At 49.3% G+C, this 23,211-nt stretch overlaps 1 protein-coding gene across 1 annotated transcript; it reads right to left on the bottom strand.

Annotated features, from left to right (window-relative positions):
• Positions 1-3,485: 3,485 nt before the first annotated feature.
• Positions 3,486-9,365, bottom strand: Aldh3a1 (aldehyde dehydrogenase 3 family member A1). Its single transcript, XM_059270650.1, has 10 exons — positions 9,204-9,365; positions 7,762-7,993; positions 7,167-7,252; positions 6,687-6,895; positions 5,799-5,916; positions 5,386-5,527; positions 4,536-4,702; positions 4,001-4,100; positions 3,594-3,724; positions 3,486-3,500 (listed from the first exon to the last, which is right to left on the bottom strand). The coding sequence occupies exons 1-10, from the start codon at positions 9,363-9,365 to the stop codon at positions 3,486-3,488; spliced, it is 1,362 nt and encodes a 453-aa protein (XP_059126633.1).
• Positions 9,366-23,211: the final 13,846 nt, after the last annotated feature.

The following is a 23,211-nucleotide window of genomic DNA, read 5'->3' as shown; positions in this document are numbered from 1 at the left end:
TTACAGCCTGGTCTTATGGAGGCATTTTCTTAATTGAGACTCCCTCCTCTTAGAGGACTTTAGCTTGTGTCAAGGTGACATAAACTATCCAGTACATTCATAAATTAGTGAATCTCTCAACCCTCATCAGAGAAGTTTCTATTTGCAGTAAGTGGTGATTAATACAGAGACCCACAACTGGTCAAGGTGCAAAGAATAAGAGACTGTGGAATGCCCTACTCTAAGTGGGACATCTATATTACAACTGTGGGGTGCTCAACCCTAAGTGAGACATCTATAGTATGCCCATGGAATGTTCAACCCTAAGTAGAACATCTATATTTTACCTGTGGAATTCTCAGTCCTAAGTGGGACATCTATATTATACCTGTGGAGTGCTCAACCCTAAGTAGAACATCTATATTATACCGATGGAGTGCTCAGTCCTAAGTAGTACATCTATATTATACTTGTGAAGTGCTCAGTCCTAAGTAGAACATCTATATTATACCCGTGGAATGCTCAGTCCTAAGTGGGACATCTATATCATACCTGTGGGATGCTCAGCCCTAAGTGGGACATCTATATTATACTCCCTCCTTCAAAGGCTCCGGAATCATTGTGGAAGAGGGAGCAAAAAGCATGTAAGAGCTGCCAGGTGTGGTGGTGCATGCCTTTAATCCCAGCACTCGGGAGGCAGAGGCAGGTAGATCTCTGTGAGTTCGAGACCAGCCTGGTCTACAAAGCGAGTTCCAGGACATCTAGTACTGTTAGATGTCTGTCTTGAAAAACAAAACAAAACAAAATAAAAAAGAGTGTAAGAGCCCGAGACTGTGGATGACCACAGGAAACAGTGTCCTCCAGACAGAGCAGGGCATCAGCACATAGGAACTCACAGAGACTATGACAACATGCACAAGTCCCCATGCAAGCTCAAGAAAAACCAAATCCCAGCATGGAGAATTCCATAGCTGAGGAATTATTGGCAATGGATAGGTGCTGGGAGAGTGAGTCAGTTTTCTTTAACAGTATTGCCTCTAGTAAGCCAACTATGGTCCAGTGGAAGGCCACACATCCAGGAATATAAGAGCAGCACAAATTGGACTTGATTGTTGTGGAACGATCTTTTTGTACACTGTGAATATGTGTTGCTATTGTTGGTTTAATAAAGGGCTAGCTGGCCAATAGCTAGGCAAGAAGAGGTTAGGCAGGAGAGCCAGATTGAGAGAATGCTGGGATGATGGAGGGCTGAGTTACCAGCCAGATGCAAGGAAGCAAAATGTGTAGAAAATGGGTAACAAGCCATGAGCCATGTGGCAACACATAGATTAATAAATATGGGTTAATTTAAGTTGTAAGAGCTAATTAGTAACAATCCTAAGCTATTGGTCAAGCACTTATACTTAATAATAAGTCTCTGTGTGGTTATTTGGGAGCCAGCTGGCAGGACAGAGAAAGTCTACCTACACTTGTTGACTCACAGAAGAGATCTTTTGGAGCAAGTGTCTACCATCATCTGCAGACAACTATCCTCCGTTTGAAAGACAGCTCTTGGTCTGCTATTGGGCCCTAGTGGAAACTGAACATTTGATAATGGGCTACTAAGTTACCGTGCGACCTGAGCCACCCATCATGAGCTGAGTATTATCTGACCCACCAAACCGTAATGTAGTACATGCATAGCAGCAATCCATTATCAAATAGAAGTTGTATATACATGATTGGGCTCAAGCACACAAGTTACATGAAGAAGTTGCCCAAATGCCTGTGGTTTCTACACCCATTACAATGCCATCTGCTGCTAAGGATGCATCTGTAGCCTCATAGGATGTGCCTTATCACCAGTTGACTGAGGAAGAGAAGACTACGGTCTGGCACCGATGGTTCTGTATGATACGCAGGCACCATACAGAAGTGGACAGCGGCAGTAATATAACTTCTTTCTAAGACAACCTTGAAGGACGCCAGAGAAGAGAAATCTTCACAGTGGGCAGAACACTGGGCAGTACACATGCTCATACATTTTACTTGAAAGGAGAAATGGCCAGATATGCAATTGTTCACTGATTTAGGGGTTGAAGCCAATGAATTGGCTGGATGGTCAGGGACTTGGAAAAAGCATGATTGGAAAATCAGGGAGAAAGACATTTGGGGAAGAAGTACATGGATAGATCTCTCAAAAGGGGCAAAGGCTGTGGACATATTCGTGTCCCATGTAAATGCTCATCAAAAGGTTGTGGGGAGCAGAGAATGCCTTGAGAGCATGTGTAAAGAGTGGGTGAAGTCCTTAGTGAATGTGTATTGTTGACATGCCCATGTCCAAGTCCCAATGCCTCAGACCCATGGATGGAAAACCAGCCCCTCTCTAGGACTCTGTGGCAGATTGAGACTGCTGAGATATCCAGTCTGTGGACTGAACTGGATTCTTGACCTGTCAGGAGGCAGCCATTGTTGGACTAGTGGACCACAGCCTGTAAGCCACTCTAATAAATCCTATGTCCATACTTCCTAACATGGCCATGCTAATTAAATCTCCTTGCTTTGCCATTCTTCACTACTTGTCTTTAATTAGTGTGTTGGGATAGCAAATGGGCCTGGTCTAGTGTGCTGCTGTAGGTGACCCCTCTACAGTGTGGGTTACAATAAAGGCTGCCTATGCTGTCCTCCAGGGACTCAAAACTGCTTTTCTTGAAACCATACACTTGGGTCTGATGAGTGATCTTTAACAACAAGGGTCCAAAAACTACACCTTAGGCCATGCTAGCCTTACCATGCACTGAGCATGCATCACAAGAAGAGACATGAAGCTTGATCACATATGCATAGACCTTCAGTCATCTCTCATGCCTTAATCACTCCTCAGAGAGGTGAATTTGAGTGTTAGGCTCCACCTCTGAGCTCAGCCACCTCATAGTGAACTTCCTCTTAGTGATTGGAGGACTGGGGAGTGGGTGGGACAAGCCTGGTTCTGTAACAGTGGGGGTTATTGGTAGTGACCACCGTGCTGTCTCACAGAGAGACCCCTTCCACAGATCAATTCTCAGATCAAATCTGATTTGAGAAGAGTATCACCGCCTGGTTCCAGAGCCACTTGGTCATCAAAGCTCAGCCTCTTTTATTTCTTTTCATCCAGACTCCAGGAATGGAGCTGACATCCCAAACATGATATGGGGAAGATAAATGTCATCCCCAAACCATGGCCTCCTACCTCCCGTGAGCTAATGTTGGAGGAGAGAGCTTTCTTTATAGGCTTGTCAGGGTGACCAAACCTTGAAGGACTTGATATCAAAGTATAAAAAGAAGTACTGCAAGCATGACTTTCCTTCAGAAGGCTTTATTGATCTCTGTGTCCAGCAAAGAGCAGAATGTGGAGGGGTGAGGTGAGCCATCTGGGAGTTGAGCGCATGCACAGGGCAGCAGGTGGGTGAGAAACCAGGACGAGGCTCCAAGGGCAATTCTCCAAGGACAGGACAGCCAGCAAAAATGAGTCAGGGGCAGCAGTCCTCTTAGTGCCGGGGCATCTGTGAGGACAGGGAGAGGACATGAGACCCAAGGCTCCTGCTCTTGCCCTGTGCAGTCCACATTCTCCAATGCCCCAGGGCCTCGCCTCTCACCTTGGCTGGGCTTGGTGGGTATCTGCCCTTGTGGGTTTCTTCATTCAGTAGAGACCTCAGCAGGCAAGAACGGCGGTGGGAGAAGGTCTCAAAGCTCTTCTTGCCATGGTAGGACCCCATGCCACTGTGCCCTAAATGAGAGGCCTGTTCAGGGCCAGGATTCCAGCCTATCTTGTACCCACAACCCTCGTGAACTCCTTTTTCTGAGCCTCTCGGGATGGGGGGGGTGGGGGGAGGCCACAGCCAAACCATAGTGTCCCCTAGGCACCTAGGCCAGGCAGAAGAGTGCTCAGAAAGAGTCTTATCCCAGCCATGCCACTAAATGGCTTTATGGCCCCAGGCTTGGGAACCCTGTGAAAGGCCAGAGTAACCAGTGATCAGGACTAGGATCCCAGCACCAGACTTACCCACACCCCCAAAGGGCAAAGTGGGCACCGTGATGTGGACAATGACATCATTGGCTGACACTCCACCACTTGATGTCTCTGCAATCATTTTCTTGATCACCTGTGTAAAAACCCAGGCAGCCACCTTGCACTCCTGCATTCTCCCCACCCTTTCTGATCGTATCTTGGAGCCTCAAGAATAGAGACTTATGAAAGCAGAGCCCCAGTCACCAGCTCTGACATCCTCAGGCCCTGCAGCAACTCCAACCCTCTGCAAATACCACATGACCCTCAGCACTGTATGGGGAAACAGCAGGGATTCACAACCCTGTGGCAATGACCACCTCCTCCACAGCTCTAGGAAGAGCAACCGTCCTGATCTTAGAGATAAGGCCAAGGAGGCTCCAGACAGGTTGAGAGATCTGCTCAAGGTCACACGTGTAATGAATGAGGAAACTGCAAACTTGAATCCAGGCCTGTGGATCCTGGGGTCCCCTTGCATGTGAGTGCTATGTCTGAGAGGCCAGGAAGCTGGGAAGGGGACACCTAGGCCCACCTTGTTGTTGTTGGAGAACACGTAGAGTGCCAGGGGCTTCTCACGCTGGTTGATAAATTTAATGGCCTCCTCCAAGCTTCGAACACACACGATGGGCATCACTGGCCCAAAGATCTCCTCCTGCATCACCTGGGACTGGGGGTCCACGTCCACGAGAATGGTGGGAGCTGAGGCAGGAAGTGAGCTAGAGTCTGTTTGTGCTGATCCACCCCCCAGTCCCCGACACACACACATACACACACATGCCAGTGCCAACATCTAGTTCCTGCTTCCGTTCTTTGGCAAATGAAGCTGCCAAGCTTATGTGGGGTGAAGACAAGACCTGAAGTGATCTTCTCATGCCCACCTCCCCTTAACCCCCATGTCCTAGACTCCGTCATGACAGACCATGGAAACATCTATAGATTATCCTGCATGGGGGAGCAAGATCTAAACATTGAAGGGACAGCCATTACATCTGCTGGCCCCATGTGTCCATACCAGAACTCTCCTGCCTCCTTGAAAACTGGAGACCAAAGGGCCTCCAACTGATGTTGCCCTAGCCAGGACACTGGGAGCTCCTCCCAGCCTGGCCTGCCTTGAACTCTTGGGGCCTCTGCTGTCTCCATTACTGCTCCCTTGCACAGATTGGAGATGGAAGTAAAGCCCTTGTCTTTGCCTTGTGGGAGAGGTTTCTGGGGCTGTAGAGAAGGCAGATACTGAGCACGACTCTTCAAAGGGCCCCAAAGCTTTCTGCAGGCCCACTTGGAAAAACCTGCTTGCTGGGTATCTGTGCCCACTTTCTATACACTTGCGGTAGACCCTGGCAGTCCAGACAAACAGGCAGCATTCTTAATGGCAGAACAAATACCTATGTATCGCGAAGCTGCATCCCAGGTGCCTCCATGGGCTACTTTCTGGCCCTCAATCAGGCCTATGACCCGCTGGAAGTGACGGTCATTGATGATTCTCCCATAATCACGGGACTCCTTAACATTTTCCCCATAGAAATCCTGAGAAGAGATGAGGTCTCAAGGAAGACGTGGCCCTGTCATGGCCGTGATTTCCCAGCCTCTAGGAAGTGACTGCCTTTGGGTGGTGGGAATCTGAGTAGAGTTTTTTCCCAATTTGTACCCTTCCCAATTGTCTGCAGTGTGAGCACATTATTTCTTTCGTGAGTAGAAGAAAAGCACCTAGTATTTCTCAAAGTCCTAGAAGTTGATTGAGGCAAAACACACCCCCTCGGCCTTACAGCTCCCTATTCCCATCTCAGGTCATACTCACTTTCACTGACTTTTTTAGCTTCTCCACGATTTGGTTCTGGATGGAGGGGTCGCAGAGGATGTAGTCTGGGGCCACACAGGTCTGACCGCTGTTCATGAATTTTCCCCAGGCAATACGCCTGTGAAATTACAGTCTGTTAATCATGGGAGTTCCCTTGAGAACATCCACACGCTCAGGGCCAAGGTACTGAAGGCTGAGTGATGGAGGACAGCCCATGGGCTGGGTGCTGCCACGGTGGGTTCTCCTAAGCAACAGCTTACTTGCAGACACATGGATCAGCCCACCCAACACACACACACACACACACACACACACACACACACACACACCCCACAGTGGTTCCTGCAACCAGAGTGCTTAATGTCATGGGTGTCAGTGAGGGAATTCTGAGGATATCTGGGGTGGGTGCTCTGTGACTTTGATCACATTCTCGGAGCCTTGCGTAGCCAGGCGACACCTCTACATACATCCTTATATATGGGGTACAGAAATGGCCAGAGGCCTAACTAGTACGGATGTGAGAACCATCCTGGGCTGTGAGAAAGTGGCCCTGCTTTCCTGGTTGTGCTCTCCGGATCTCAGATGGGATCTCCTGCAGAGGGGCAATGGGGCTTGGTAAAGATCTCCAAACCCTGAGTACCCCACGCTTGCTTTCCTCGAAGCATCTACTTGGAGCATCACCCCTAGTGATGCCCACAGAATCAGTGCTCTCTCGGGAGGTCCCCTCTAGGAAAACTTCTGTGAGTGGTGTCCCCCCTTCAACTTCTCCCATTCCAAAACTATAGGCTCCCTGGGGCGGGGACCATCTTTCTTACTCGGTACAGTCATCAAGCTTGGTACCATCATGTGTTGAAAGGTAGATAGGATCCCAAGCCCAAGCCTCCTCACCGGCAGGCCACATCTAGGTCACAGTCCTTGTCCACGTAGCAAGGGCTCTTTCCTCCAAGCTCCAGGGTGACGGGGGTCAGGTGCTTGGCGGCGGCGGCCATAACAATCTTCCCCACAGCTGTGCTCCCAGTGTACATGATGTGGTCAAATCTCTTTTTAAGCAACTCCGTGGTCTCGGGGACACCCCCGTTGACCACTGGGTACAGCTCCTTCCAGAGACAGAGGAGGTTCAGCAAAACCAAGCCTTTCCTCACTCCACACACAGCGTGGGCACTAGGGGACTGGCAGCTTCTCAGCCCTTCAGCTCTGGACTTACCTGGGTACCCTAGCAGGTTAAGTCATTCTCCTAGCTCAAGGGCTCCCTCTACCCTGTCGTTGGGAGCCGGTCTCCTCCCACCTGCTATAATAACCCACTGTCTCCCAAGCCTTAAGACCTGACCCTCCGTCATAGTCATTCTTGAACTCTAGAGGGCGCCTCACCTTATCCAGGTACTGAGGGACCATTGTGGCTAGCGTGTCTGCCATGGTCTCACTCACTTCTGAGGGCTTGAGGACCACTGCATTTCCTGCAAAATACAAAGTCAGGGTCACTCTCAGGAGACCTCCTCAAAGGCTCGTCCCACCCAGTGACCAGGCCTAGAGACTCCGTTACGTCATCTGTACCTTTGGGAGGCAGTGGGAGGGGCTAGGCACGAGAGCGTGCTGTGAGTGCACACAGGCGTATGCTGAGAAACCCGGGTACACACATAGGAACACAGTGCAGGAGCACACACAGGTACACACATGAGCATCTGCTCTAGGTACACACACTGGCTCACACTTTCCGAGTGGCACCCCCCGCCCCCAACAGAGCTGGGAGACTGGAGAGAAGAAAGGACACACGCAGAGATACCCAGGCTGGAGGAGAGAGCAGCTCTGGCCCCTCCTGTCACGTATTAGTGGAGAGTCCTTACCCTCACCCCCCACCCCCACCTCCACCCTACAGGTATATGGAGATGCCACCCTGGCGGCCTAGCTACATGGTTTGGTCACCACAACCTCCTCTAACAGTCCCTCCGGAATGGAGCCCTCATACCTGCGGCTATGGCACCCACCATGGGCTGGATGGTAAGGTTGAAGGGGTAGTTCCAAGCACCTATGACAAGGACCACACCCAGGGGCTCCGAGTGGATGTAGGATTCATCCTGCTGGGTCTGGTGAGTCTTTTCCACGGGCTCATCCACAGCCCACTCTGGGAGTTTCTTGATTGTGGTGTCAATCTCCTCCAGCACATGCGCTACCTCCTCATTGTAGGCGGTCCATTCATTCTAGGGAGAGGCTCCAATGTGAACTTGAGGCCCCAGAGCCAAGGCTCTGCTGCCTTGATGAGTTGGCTGTTCAACATGGGGTCCATAACAGGGGGGTGGGATACAGAGTAGGCACAGAGCTGAAGAATGGCCATTAGGGTAGTAGGTCTGAAAGGCCCCTCCTTCCCAAGGTTGAGAGGATGGGCTCCGTGTGAGGTGTCTGGGGGCGCCCCAGGACCCAGAACTGATAAAAGGATGAATAAAACCAGGGCTGACCAGAGGAGCGGGTTTGAGGGTCATTGGTGAGGGAGAAAATGTGTTGTCTGGAAGGCTGACAGACCACACTGAGACCTGAACCTGAGAAAGAGCTTGGGAGACCACAGTGTTGAGTAGACATGGGTACAACCCCCACCTGGGGAAGATGTGCCCAGAGTGGCAGGCAAAATGCCAGAACTACCGCAGAGAGAGGCAGGAACTGAGACTGCTGGGGACGCCAGAACCTCCTGGAATGGTCGGGGCACAAGAAAGAGGGAGCACAGGTGGCGAATATGTATCTCTTTCCTGAATTTGGGGAAGTCAAGAGAATGAGTTTTCTCCATCTTGCTTTAAGGTGTGAAGCCTTAGGTGAGCGAGCTCTGACCGGGCAGAGGGTGGGCACCACACCACACGGAAGGTGGAAGCAGTCTCAAGTTGAGTCCTGTCCTCAAGGTGAAAGGCTTGTGGATTTGGAGGTTCCTGGCTTTGCTTAGAGCAACCCCAGGGAACAAAAAGGAAGGAAGAAACCACGCGGAGCCGGGTCCCTCTGGAAAGCGGCCTTGCTGGTCTTGGATGTGCGGAACCAGATAGACCAGGGAGGGGCCAGCAGAGGGATAAGGCAGGTGTGCGGTGTGTGTGTGTGTGTATGGGGGGGGGGGTGTACTTGAATGTAGTCGATGAAGAAGCCAGACCATAGGGGGAAAGCGACAGGTGGAGGGAAGAAAACCCTGTCCGAAGGTGGTGGAAGGAGAGGGCGACCCTGCCAGCTTTGCCAATCCTTTCCGAGACTCACTTTCCCCTCTATAACACTGCCGCTGCAGGCGCAATGTTTGGGGAGCAGTGCAGTCCTCGGTGAAGTGCTGGGCGGCGGGCAACGGATGCCCTACACTCAAGGCGCGACTGTCCCTGTGCCTGTTGTATCTCTGCTAGTCCCTTTTTGTAGCCGGCCCCCCAAGCCCACCCCGGGATGCCGCACCTTGTGCAGATCGGTCGCCAGCGCAGCGGTGATCTCTGGTAGGTGCTCGGTGATCATGCGCCGCAGCGCCTCCAGTTGCTGGATTCGGAACTGCAGCGGGCGAGTCCGGCCTGAGTTAAAGGCCTCATGAGCCCGGTTCACGACGTCACCGATCTTGCTCATTGTACCTGAAGACAGGGAGCATTTTGTAGCAGAGGAAGGAGGATGGCCACATCCTCGGCTCCAGGCTGTGCTTTGGCACCAGCACCCTGGCATTGGCTCACCCCTCAATGCTCCCACCACTACGTTAATTTTATTTGGATAAAGACCTCTCCTAGAGACTGGAAAATGCATTCCTGCTGGAAAGTCTCTTTTTTTCTGGCTAAAATGGCTGGGCCTTCTGATGTCTTTAGACATCCCAGGTTGGATGACACTAATCCACAGTGAGCCACACCCACCCTATACAGAATTTGCCATAAGGTGGAAGGGGGGACCCCTTCTTGGCAATTTTCCGGTCTGACCCACTTGCAAAATGGGACGGCTTCCTTCCCTGTAAACACTCGAGGAGCCTTGCAACGACCTTTTTGGATTAGGCTGGATGCATACAGACCATGATTCCACTCCCAAGCCAATTAAAGGAAAACTAGCACCAAAATTCCCACACACCCTTGCTGGCTACACCAATGTGCTCGAATGTGCTGGTTATCTGGCTAAGCTGAGCGAGGCTTAGACCAATGCGTCCACACCAGTGTGACACAGGCCAGTGCCAACAAAGGTCTTTCAGGCTCTCAGGTTCTTATGCAAAATTGCAGAAGTGATTTCTGCTTCCAGTACAATGAAGAAGCTGGCAAACTGGGGTGATTCTTGGAGGGGAGCAGGGAGGGGTATACAACACGGACTTGACCATATCCAGCAGAAGCCTCTTGAAAGTATTTGTAGGGGTTGGGAAATGGCCCAGTGGTTAAGAGCATGCACTTCTCATCCAAAGACTCACATTGCCTTTCCAGCCCCTCGCCTGTAACTCCAGCTCCAGGAGGATCCCATGCCTTTGTAGGTACTTGCACTCACATGCACGCACACACACACACACCACACACCACACACACATGCACACACACACCACACCACACACATACATACACGCAGAGATACACACACATGCACATAATTAAAAATAATAAAAATAAACCTTTACATTGAAAAATACATAATTAAAATTTTTTTAAAGTAAGTATTTGCAGCCCTGGAGGTCTGAGTAGGAGTTTCTAGTAACTGCAGCTCCTTAGGGAGCAACAAGAAAGTGCTTACTGTTAGCATGTGCCAGACATCCTGGGGACAGCCTAGCACCGCAGCCTGAGGCGGTTTAAATGAACCCAGTGGCATGGTATAGTGGATTATTTAGAAATAAGACAGAGAACTATCAAGCACATTCACCAAGGCCCTGCCTGCCACACATGTGTCCTGGGGAAGAAAGAAACATGTCACCCAAACAACAGGTGTAGTGTGCATGTGTGAGTTAAAGAAATGTGAGGGTACCCCAGTGTGAGGGGGGGAACCATGGAGGGAGTAAAATAACCGGTGAGCTCTCTCTCTCTACCCCCTCCTTCTTTTCTCTCCCTCTCCCTGCCCCCCCCTCCTTCCCTCTCTCTCCCTCTCCCAGGGCCCGTGTCCCTACCACTGAACCACACCCCCACCATGCGCTGTTGCTTTTCATTTTTCATTTTTCACGGCGTGTGACATTTTGCAATGACCTCGTTTTCCCGAATGTTTGTCGCATCTTTGAGTGGAGAATACACGGTCATGGTACGAAACTGAACAAAGAGGGAACAGATAAAAACACTTCCCCTTCTCTTCCCAAGAAACTATCATTTGTGCCGCACAGAGGCCCACTGGTGCCAATCCTTCACAGTCCTTCCAGAGATATTCGGCCCAGCACTGTATAACATTGAACACTGGAGTGTGGAAGAAGTTATTCCATTGTACAGAAACACAGCAAGTTCCCCCACCCAAGCCCATCCCCCATATAATATTACATAACTATAATATTTGATGATGTTAGACATGGATGCCTGAACATGCCTGATTCTGTATTCAGATTCCTTCCCCCACCTCCCTCATCCATAGGTGTCAAACCTTAGACTTCCCACCCTGGGGAGAGGCACCCCGTTGGCATCCAGGCTTCAAATCTGGACATGCCATGCCCCATTCCTTATGATCCACCAGGGCAATTCCATCATTGGAAGTCTTGATCTGGCCAGCCTGTGGGCCAGGTCCTTCCTCTGGCCACAGCTTCATCCATGCAACCCTGCAGCAAGGTTACACTTCCCTTCCCACCCTTGTGGTCTAACCAGAGTCACACAGCCTCAATCACAAATCACCAAGGTAGGGGGCCCACGAGGGGAAGAGCCTCATGTGAACAGGACTGGTCTGAGCTCACCCCTCAATGTCATCTCCCAAAATTAATGGTTTTGAAGAAGCTAGGTCCCTGTGCCTCCTCTGTGAGCCAGTGAACCACAGTGCTGTTCACAGAGTTACTGAAGGATGGGTGGAAACACATTTGATGCTACACCTGGCACCTGAATGGGACACAAACTGTGTTTCCTCTCTCAGAACCAGCCCACCTTGCAGGTTATACCTGCCTTCTAGACATATTCCGCTCCCCGCTCAGTTCTCATAAAACCTCCATAGTAGAGCTGGTGAGATGCCTTGGTGGGTAAAGCAGTTGCTTTGAAAGCATAAGGACCTGAGTTTGGATGCCAAGAACCCATAAAAAGCCAGATGTGATAGCACATTTCTGAAACCTCACAACCCCTGCTGGAGGATGGGAGACAGAGACAGGAAAACCCCTAGAACCTCAGAGGCCGGCTGTCGTGGTGGACCTGGATAGTAGTCAACAAAAGAGAGTAGACCCTGCCTTGACCAAGGTAGAAGGTGGGGACTGACAACCAGAGCTGTCTACTGACCCACACACATGTCACATCACACACACACACACACACACACACACACACACGCACACACACACACACACAAGAGAGAGAGAGAGAGACAGAGAGAGAGAGACAGAGACACAGACACAGACACAGACAGACACAGAGACACACAGAGAGAGAGAGAGACAGAGACAGAGACAGAGAGAGACAGAAAGAGACAGGGAGAGACAGAGACAGAGACAAAGACAGAGATAGAGACAGAGACAGAGAGACAGAGAGAAAAAGGGAGAGAGAGATTGATTTTTAACTACACCATAATAGTGCTCAGAAAGAAAGGTCAGTTATGCGTATGTTGCACAGATCAGGAGGGTAAGACTGAAAACCATTCAACATGCCAACTCTTCCCGCACAGGTGACAGGCACTGAAGCCAGGCTTTGAACTCACAAGCGTCTCTCTCCAAGGTACGTGTACTCAGCTACACAGCCCCGATGCCTTTTCTAGGGAGTAGAGAAGCTTGACTGTGCACACCAAGATCTCTCCCCAAGAAGCCACCTCTGTTCCTGTGTTTGGTGGGTCTCTGGGACTTTCTTGGTCCAGTGTTGCAGATGACAGAGCTCCAGAGATCTGGTGCTGGGCATTCAATGCACCCAATCAGGAAGCGCTGGCCTGGCAGGGTCTGGACCAGTTGTCCTCAGAATGGATGAAAGCCTCGGACTCTCAAGACCCTTTCAAGCAGGCTGTACTTACATGCTCGCACCTAAAGACAAAGTAAAGAGAATGGGGAAAGATTACCTTCTGCACAGCCTCCTCCAGCAGCTAGGACTCCTGGAATGAGCAAGATCCAAGAGAGGACACATTTAAGGACCCTCCTTCCCGCCCACTTGGTCTCTCGGGTCCTTGCCCAGGAAGTTTGCGTGATGAGCTAAAACAATATTCAAATGTGGGTGCAGCTTAATCCGGACCTTTCCTCCATAGAAGTTTGGAAGATTAAGTCTCGGGCTGTCTGTTTCGTTCTGTTCTGAACGGCAAGATGGGCCTGTGAAAGTTTGTGTGGGCTCTTAGCCAGCCCTTGAAAGAAGCCCGTGTTTGCCCTGGGCGTGGGGGCCATTGAGTGATTCAGCACGGCATACTCTTTTGCCAGATGCTGCTCCATGAGTCCCCTGTTATGTAAGGTCTACAGCGGGCGAGCTACAGTCCTGCAGTGTACACACAGCACCCAGAAAACGCACGTCAAAAATTCACATGCCACTCTGTCACTGCCGTATGCAAGGGACTAGGGTCCCGCTGAGGCACAGACTCATAGCATGCTGATTGGAGATTTCCACAGCCGTCCCCAATAGTAGGTGGATCTGTTCTCTTGAAGATTAGTGGAGAATGTGGCCAGGGCCCACCAGAACTACCAGAAATTTCCTCTCTGTGATCACTCAGGGAGGACAGAAGCTGGACGCCCCTTCCTCTGTGTTTTAAGCAGTGTTCTCTGAGCCCCCTGGTCTGCGCCACACTGTGCGGTGTAGGTTTGCAGGGGCCACCATTGTTAGCCACACCCCATGCCTGCCCTGTCACCAGGCCTTCTCGGTGCCCCTTGCTACCCAGCCCCCTTGTCCCCTTACCCATCTGCTGTTCTCTCGGAGGAAAACAGGTCCCCACCATGGCTATGAACCACAAAAGCTGTGTTCTTGCTCTCCCCCGGATCTGCACACTCCATGGCTCTGCTCCAACGTCATATCAAATAGCACCGCTGTGACCTCTTCAAGCTTTTCCTCCAGGCATGCTCTGTCTACAGTTATGGGTAATAAGATTATGATGGAGTTGAAAATTCCTATTGTCTGGTGGCTTCGTGCCATAGCAGCAGCTGTAGCAAATCATAACACATACATTACAGTCCCTAATACCTGATTGCTAACCAACGACCGTTAATGGGTTTTGTATTTTCCATACACTTTATCGTTATTTCCAAGTGCCTTCCCCTAAATCATAACAAGAAAAGGAAAGGGAGAGGTAAAATGTGGGCCATGTGAGGCCAGCAGTTGCCCCAAGCATATTACAGTTCCTACATCATTTCCTCTTTTTGACCTAATTTTGTGCTGTTTTGTTCAGGAAGGCCCTGGGAGCAGTGGCTAAGTCATGTAGTAGGTCTACACCAGCTTTGTCTGTTAAGTGTGTTTTGTGATGTCCACACAGAGGCAAAATTGCCTGCTGAAAACATACTCTGGTTGTTAATTGGCACACAGCAGCTCCTATGCTGACTGCCACCTGTCTCACTCTCTGGCCCTCCCTCACCAGACAGAACTGGATCCACTAACCGCTGGAAAGCCACGAAGTGGATGCTTAGTGAACATCTGTTGAACGGTGAAATAAAGAAAATATTTCAAAATAATATGAAATAGTGATGGGAGTGTGCCTAGGATGCTGAGATGAGGGACACCCCTGGGTGGGGAGGGGTTTTCAGACAGGAAGAGCAGGCCAAGGCAAAGTGTAGGAGGCAGAATAGTGTGTCTTCTGAAGACTGTCACTGATAGAGTGTGATGTGTCTGTGGCTGTGAGGAGGTGAGGAGAGGGACCACACTCCAAGGCCCAGAGCCCTGTGGACTAGATTACGCCATGGGATAGGGGACAGCAAGTGGCTTGTCAGGCAGACACATCTGGTCATTGCTTTTGCTTCTGTTGTGAGCAATGGCAGTGGGACCTTGCATGGTCTGGCATAGGTCAGGTCATCTCGGAGCCATTTAAATTGATGAAGAACAAAGTCTCCAGGGTTGTTTCATCTTTTTGGTTAAAAATTTCGTCTCAGGGCTGGAGTGTGGCTCAGTGGTAGAGCACCTGCCTAATATCTAGCATTATAGAGAAGAATGTTTCCGTTCTGGGATAACTTGGGGTATAACTCCTGCTTAGTTCTGGGGTAACTTGGGGTATAACTCCTGCTCTTCAGTGTTAATGTTTACAAGCCCTGATAATCCATTCTTGACACCTGGTTCCAGCTTGGGCTAGCCTGTTCTGGCTCCTGGGCCACCACCATCCTGCTCTTCCTGCTCGCTCTCACTTCCCATGACAACCCATCCAACCATGCTAGATGGACTTCTGTAGGTGAAGGCTTGAATGTCTCTCCTCCCATTTGACGTTAATTGGTGCCCTTTTGTTGCTCTCTGGGAGAAAATCCGATCTTTGAGTTCCTGAAGCCTTAACCCCTGGCTACCTCTCATGGCAAACATCAATCCCTGGGTTACACCGCTCAGATCTGACATGGTAGTTTCAGCTTATGTTGGTTTGTTAGCCTGCCCTACATGGAGGACCATCTGTCTATATAGGCATCAGCCATGAGTTAGAAATGGAATCAGAACAAGTAAGTAAGACCTGTGATGAGATCCTAAGGCACCCCACAGACACTTGATGCTTCAAGGCAGACAGGAAAGCATCTCTGGTGGTCCAAGAGAGGCAGAGAGTATGTATGAGACTGAGACCACTCCTAACTCTAGCCACCCATATACAGTGGGACAAGCACAGTGGCTTGGCAGGCACCCAGGTAAGTGGAAACTCAGCTACTGCTTGTTTAAGGGAAGACCACAAGTACATCAGGAGCTGCCAGCCCAGACAAGCCACCGCAGAGGCTGGTGTTGGCAGGGCCCCATACCAGGCCATAGCTGAGCAGGCAACCACCTTGGCATGGCTCCTCCCCTAGCTTCATGGGTAAGGGACCCACAGTTTTCCAGATTAGTGGAATGCAGTGGCTCCCCTTCTGGGCCTGCTGTTACAGTTTGAGTGTGAAACATCCCTCACGGTCTCACATGTTTGAATATTTGGTCTCCATCATACTTTGGGGAGATCACGGACGTTTTAGGACCTGGGGCTTGTCTGGCAGATGTAGGCCTCTAGGGACAACCCTTTGCAGGCTGTACTCACCTCTGGTCCTGTCTAGCTCCCTTCTTCCAGGTCTAACTGCGTGTGACTACACCATCGTCCCTGACCACAGACAACGTCATTCCTGCCACCACACCTTTCCCTCAAGCATGAGGCAAAATAATAACTGAGACAAAATTCATTCTTCCTCCCTCAAGGTTCTTAGGAACTTAGCCCCAGCAATGAGAGCAGTACTCTGTCCACACAGAGATACACTGGCTGTCTCCCCACAGGCAAACAGGGTGAGAAGCTCTGGTGCCAAGGACTCAGCAGCCATCCTTGTCAGAGTGAAGAAGGTTCAGCGGGAAGTGTTGGTGAGAATGTGGACAGATGGGAGCCCCTTTCCTTGTGATGGGGAATGTAAAGTGGTACAGCCCCTTTGGAAAGCAGTGTGGCTGCTCTTCTGCTTACAGCACATGTGGTTATCAGGTAACCCACCCTCCCATTACTGAGACACACACAAGAGAAATGAGAACATGTGTCCACACACAACCTGCACAGGAAAGTTCACAGCATGGTTACTCCTGAAGCCCAAAGTGGGGACCATCCGAATGCATGACAATCCATACGTAGACAAACAGCATGTGGCACACCCCTGAAAAAAACACACAGCCACAAAAGGGAATGAAGGATGGACATGAGCCCCAGCACAAATGAACCTTAAAATACAGCATCAAGTAAAAGGAACCAGATGCACAAATTCACATACCCCATAGTTCCCTTACAGGAAATGCTTAGAAAAAGCAAATTCATAAAGACGGAAAAGAGATGAGTGGTTGACAGACCCTGGAGGGGCAGAGAGACAAAGAGGGTGACTGCTAAAGGCATGTGCTTAAACATATAGGATGATGCAATCCCAGCATTTCAGGGCAGAAGCAGGAGAATCACCGCAAGTTTGAGGCCAACTTTGTCTTCCTAGAAAATTCCAGGCCAGCCAGTACTATATAGAGAAATAGAAAGTCTTTCTTAGTGAGGATTTCTATGGCTGTGATGAAACACCATGACCAAAAAGTCATATGGGGAGGAAAGGGTTTATTTCCTCACAGTTCCACATAAAAGTTCATCATCAAAAGCAGTGAGGGCAGGAACTCAAGCAGGGAAGGAACCTGCAGCGGGAGCTGATGCAGAGGCCGTGGAGGGGTGCTGTTTACTGGCTTGCTCCTCATAGCTTGCTCAGCCTGTCTTCTTAAAGAGCCCAGGACTACTAGCCCAAACCTACAAGGGCTGAACCCTCCCCCATAAATCACTAATTAAGAAAATGCCGTACAAGCTTGCCTACAGTCTGATCTTCTGGAGGCATTTTCTTAATTGAAGCTCCCTCCTCTCAAATGACTTTAGCTTATGTAAAATTAACATAAAACTATCCTACACAGAGTCATTGTCTCAAAACATCAGAGAGAGAGAGAGAGAGAGAGAGAGAGAGAGAGAGAGAGAGAGAGAAAGAGAGAGAGAGATGAGTGGGTAGTGATATTATTCAAAAAAGTGAATTACATACTATAAACAAGTGAATTGTATGGGGAGTGTCTTAGTCACTGTTCTATTGCTGTGAAGAGACACCATGACCAAGGCAACTCTTACAAAAGAAAGCATTTAATTGGGGCTTGCTTACAGTTTCAGAGGTTTAGTCCATTGTCATCATGTCGGGAAGCATGGCGGCACACAGGCAGACCTGGTGCTGGAGAAGGAGCTGAAAGTTCTCTATCCAGATCTGCAGAAAGCAGGAAGAGGCAGAGCCGCTGGGCCTGGCTTGGACTTTTGGAACCCCAAAGCCCATCCCCAGTGTCACACCTCCTCCAACAAAGGTCACACTTACTCCAATGAGGCTACTACACCTTTTAACTCTTCTCAAGTAGTGCCACTCCTTGATGACTAAGTATTCAAATAGATGGGCCTGTGGCGGGGGGCATTCCTATTCACACCACCACAGTGTGTGAATTACATTCTCATAACTTTAATTTTTTCTTTTAAGCTTTTGTTTACTTATTTTTCTTTTGCAGTGCTGGAGATGGAAACCAAGGCCTTGCCCAATTGTCTCCCTGTTCCAAGCTAGCTTGTGATCTGTGAAGTAGCTCTGCACTTGAGAATCAATGCTGTCCTTAGGTGAGGGCTACACACAGTACCATCTCTCCAGAGAGGCCAGTGTGGAGGGCACAGGGAGGGTCACTGTGTGGTAGGAACCTGACAGGGTGACCTCACTAAAGGGTCCCAATCAATATGAACAGAGAAGTTGCAGTGCTTATGGGTGTGTATCCTTGATGTGTGGTGACGAGAAGGATACTTTCTCCTGTGTTCTTCTCCCACCCCAGCACCTTCCAGCCAGCTAGGGGTCCTTCCCGTAGAGGCTTCCAGCTGAGGCACCAGTAGTGGAACGTGCTGAACTAGGAGACTGACTGTTGGGACCGGAATGGAGATGATGAGGTGGCAGAGACAGCTGCATAGAGCCCCATATTACTTCCGGTCTGGGCTTTACCACTCTTACGTCCCCTCCAATTCCTGCAGTCAGCAGGTGGGATCCCTGTCGACAACTAAGCCCCCTGACCCCCTGTATATGTGCTTGTGTGTGCGCATGCATGCTCAACAACTTTTCATGTCCAGGATTGAGCTGTGAGGAAACATTGATTTGAATCATTCAGTCAATACAGTCATCTCATGTGTATCCCCAGAGGATCCGTTCCAGGAACCTACTTGATACCTAAAGCCACACATGCTCATCTTGTTTATAAATGGCACACTGTTATACATAACCTACAAAAAAGATTCCTGCATACTTTCAATTATCCCTGGATTACTTGTCATGTGAAGCATTTATCTAAATTGTTCTATTATCAATAAAAACTTGGAAGTCAAATATTGGGGTAAAAACCTGATAGATCCAAGAAGCAGCGAGGGGTTGGGGGAGGGAGTGACCAGCTGTCCTCTCTACACTTCCCAGATCAAAGAGCTCGAAATCTCCAGTTCCCTCCCTTCTCTTTCCTGTGTATCTTCTCTATCCGTATTCCTGGCTTTTCTATGGCTAATTCCAGTCATCTAGTCGCTGACTCTACCGCCGATTCAAGCTTAACTTTATTAACAGTCTCAGAGTGTCACAGTGCGATCAAATATCCCAGAACAGTAATGCTTAATACAGATGTTGTGTAATAGTTGATATGCTGTATGGCTTAGGGAACAATGATAAGAATAAAATCCTGTCGGGCCTGTTGGCCCTGCCTTTGAACCTAGTACTTGGAAGGCAGAGGCAGGTAGATATCTGTGAGTTCCAGGCCAGCTTGGTCTACCTAGTGAATTGCAGGACAGTCAAGGCTACATAGAAAGACCATGTCTCAAAAAAAAAAAAAAAATACATAAATAAATAATAAAGACAGTACATATTTGATAAAATTTATTTTCAAATGTTTTTGCATCTGAGGTTGATGGACTCTGGGGATGAAGATCTGGAGCCCACAGGTGGCCAACCCACACCAGCCCTGCACAAGTCAGCAGAGCTGGCTATGCTAGAACTTTCCTGCTTGGATCTGCACTGCCTGTGGAAACAAGAGAAGAACTGGAGGCCTCTTCACTTCCCACTATCTGCTGCCAGGCTGCCTTGGGCTGGAGAAGCTGTGCATTTGCAGGGAGAGGGGAGAGGAAAATTGGGGGCGGGGGCGTGCTCCAAGTGTGCTACCGAGCTTCCCAACCGGCATCATCCCTTGGATTTCCCACTAGCGTGGCTCCCAAAAGTCAGGTCAAAATCCAGCCCAACAGGGCAGAAAACACTGTGGAAGGCTGGAAAGGGCAGTGTCAGGTCTTCCTGGGTTAAGCTAGCCTTCTGGGCAGGGTGCAGCAAAATGCAAGTCACTGTGAGTTAGGCACCTGCCACCTAGCAGCAGGAATGCCCGCCCAGCCCAAACAGAGCCTACCTGAGTCACAGCCTGACACAGACTCAACTGTAGAGTCTCCTCCTTCCCTACAGGTCACAGCTGGCATGCCAGGAAGCCGTGCCAGGGCACACTTGAGTTGGCACTAGTGATTTCTCTGGGATTAGGAGGGCTTCCTTTGGATCATAACCAACACGATGAACATCCTCTCATTGCCTGTAAAGCAACCTGCTCCAGCAGGAAGAAGTAGCAAGCTCTATTTCTCCCCGAGAACTACACAGACGAGACTTTATACACACACACACACACACACACACACACACACACACACACACACACACACGATAAGATGTTTTGGCTCAGCCTTGCTTTCACACTTACTTGGCTCAACGTCTCATAAATACCCTCCTGCCCACCCCTCCCTCCACTCCTAGTGCTTACATAACACACAGAAAATGAAAACATGTGACACGTGGGGAGCTGTAAGGAGTGGAACTGGAGAAATGGCTCAGGGGCTGGAGAGATGGCTCAGTGGTTAAGCACACTGGCTCCTCTGGCAGGGGACCAAGGTTCAATTCCCAGCACCCACATGGTGGCTCACAACTGTATCTAAGTCCAGTTCCAGGGAATCTGATGCCTTCTTCTGACCTCCACGGGCACCAGGTACACACGTGACAAACAGATATATATGCAGACAAAACATTCATACACAAGGAAATAAAAATAAATGAGTCTGGTGGGGGATGTCTTGTTTTTGCAATGGTCTGGGAATGCCTGTGTGGCTTAAGAAAGCGTTTCCCTGGCGTCCACATGCCCTTGAAGGAGCTATTACAAGCCCACCCCTTCTTCCTTTCTCTTCTATTTTCTGGCCACCATGGTCTGAGCAGCTGCTTCCGCCACATGCTCCCTGCATGCTGTTCAGCCACTGACTCAAAGCGACAGGGCCAGCTAACCAAGGCTGAAGCCTCAGAAGGAGACCATGAGCCAAAGTCAAGTCTCTTTACAAGTTGATTTACCCTCGGCAGTAACAGAAGCATGATGTGCACCCCTGGCAGCTCTGTGGTAACCTGATGGGCACCCCTGGAACTCGGTGGTAACCTGACAGGCACCTCTGGCAACTCTGTGGTAACCTGACGGGCACCCCTGGAAATTTGTGGTAACCTGATGGGCACCGTTGGCAACTCCATGGCTCAGCTGATACAAGGCAAAAACCATGAGGTGCTCTCATACACACTTTTCTATACTTCCCACTCTGGGGTGTCAGAACAATCATTCCAGGAATGCCAAGTGATGTGAATGCACCGTTTCTATTAGTATTAACCACGTGTAATGCACATTGTGTATCCAATTCATGCAAGACCAGTTCTCAAAGGCAAAGGTTCTACCAAGGGCCTTGAACTGACTGAAGGTTTCATGCTTATATAAGAGTTTCGTGGGAGTGTTTTCATTTTTAATTCTCCAGGGTGTTGCCGGATGCCATCCCACCGAGGCTGACCCTGAGAGTCTGTGGCTTTGACAACAGGCTGGTGGGGTATGTTGTCCTGTGTGACAGTCTGGGTGGGGCGTTCTCACACATGCTGTCAGTTTGCATCTGTCTGTAGCTTTCCCATCTTTGGGTCCTCTGCTGGCCTCACTCTCTCGTGTGTGAGGGAGCTTGTGGTGTCCTCTGTGGTAAATATTTATAAAGCCAAACACACTTTTTTTGTTGTTACAGTTTGGGTTAGGAGGGTCCTCTCTGCCCCTAAATTGTTCCTCCAATTCTCTGGCTTTCCTGAAAGATTTTAGCTGTTCCACTGTCTATTTTGAACTCATCAAGAGTTTACCTCATATGCGAAGTGACTGGAAATCCAGGTTCCTTTCTTGTAAATAGACCGTTTGCTGTACTCATGGCATTTAGTAGCACCACCTCGCCTGACTGCGGCTTTGCATATGGCAGGGACTGTTTTGAGCACATTGCAGGTTTTAACGTATTCAATCTTCAGATATGAACATTATACACTCGGGGGCCTGGCACAGGGAAGCTGGAACTGACCTGAGGTCACACACCCAAGGGATTTCACTGTCCCCCTTTAAGAGGCTTGGCTGAGAACGTTTCCTCTAAGTCTTCAAACTGGTTGCCAGAGCGTTGAGTGTATTTCCCCTTAAGTTTTTTTTGATGTCTCCTGGATCTGTACTTATGTCTCATTTCTCGCGCCTTGGAGCGTATGTTAGCTTTGACCCTTTGCCTTTACCCTGGAAAGTGTTTGGCATCAAGGGCTCAGGCTTCATGCGTAGAGCGGCTGCTGTTCTCCATGTCAATGTGAGTGTAAATGTAGACAACTTTCTGGCTCCTCAGTTTTGTTTTGATCCCTGATGCTTCCTTTCTCCTCTCTGGTACTTAAAACTACATCAGTCTTTTCATTTTTTCCTTCTTATCCCAATAGAAAAGGAATCTAACTCTAATTTTTCTACTAAATATAGCTTTGCTATGTCCTAGAATAAAGAGTTCTTATTTTAATTGTTTTCCCAGTACTTTTCAAATTTTTAACGTGTGTGTGTGTGTGTGTGTGTGTGTGTGTGTGTGTGTGTGTGTAGGAGGGAGATTTGAGGTGGGGGGGGCGCTATACAATACACGTGCCATGGTATGTGTGTAGATGTCAAAAGACAACTGTGGGAGCTGAAAGTTGAGGCAGTTTGTTAATTAATAAAATGTAATTTTAAAAATAATATGGAGATTGCTTTTCTCTAGCTTAAACCAGGTGGACTCCTTCACTGGGCCTATACAAGTGTTCAGTGGGTGATCTTTTGATATCAGGGGCTCAAACATGCTCAACCTACAATGTTCTGTGTCTGCTCTCATCATGCTACCTTAAGTCTGTGGCTTTTAGCATGTTAGCAAGGCAAGGGTAACTGCACACTGTGTTAGTGACTGTTTTATGCACGTGTTCATCCCTTACCACCTGGAATATGCTCCTTATCATCAGAGACATCCCCTAACTGGCTCAGGAAACAGGCCGATCACTCTCTTGCCTCCTGGGTTGGGTTTTAGTGATGTGTTTCTCTTGGCAGTGGCTTCTTGGCAACTCCACTGCCCACAGAGTATCTGAAGGCTGAGCTGGCTTGCTGTCCTTCCGTCTACACGTGTGTTGTCTTCATTTCACAGCCCTGAAGAAGTCCACATTCCAACTGAACTTCCTGGTATATGCACAAACCCCATGGGATTGAGGATGAGCTAGGACACCTCAGATGTTGACCAGGGTCAGTGTGGGAGGCTGCCCCCAGGTATGTTTGTTTAGTTTTTGTTGATGTTGTTGTTTTAAATGTAATTATTTTGTTTTATGTTTAATCTAGACCAGCAGATCATTCTT

The sequence above is a fragment of the Peromyscus eremicus genome, chromosome 8a, assembly GCF_949786415.1.
Source record: "Peromyscus eremicus chromosome 8a, PerEre_H2_v1, whole genome shotgun sequence".
NCBI classification, from domain to species: domain Eukaryota; kingdom Metazoa; phylum Chordata; class Mammalia; order Rodentia; family Cricetidae; genus Peromyscus; species Peromyscus eremicus.
The sequence above is the reverse complement of the archived record's forward strand: the minus strand, read 5'-3'. Positions and strand labels throughout refer to the sequence as shown.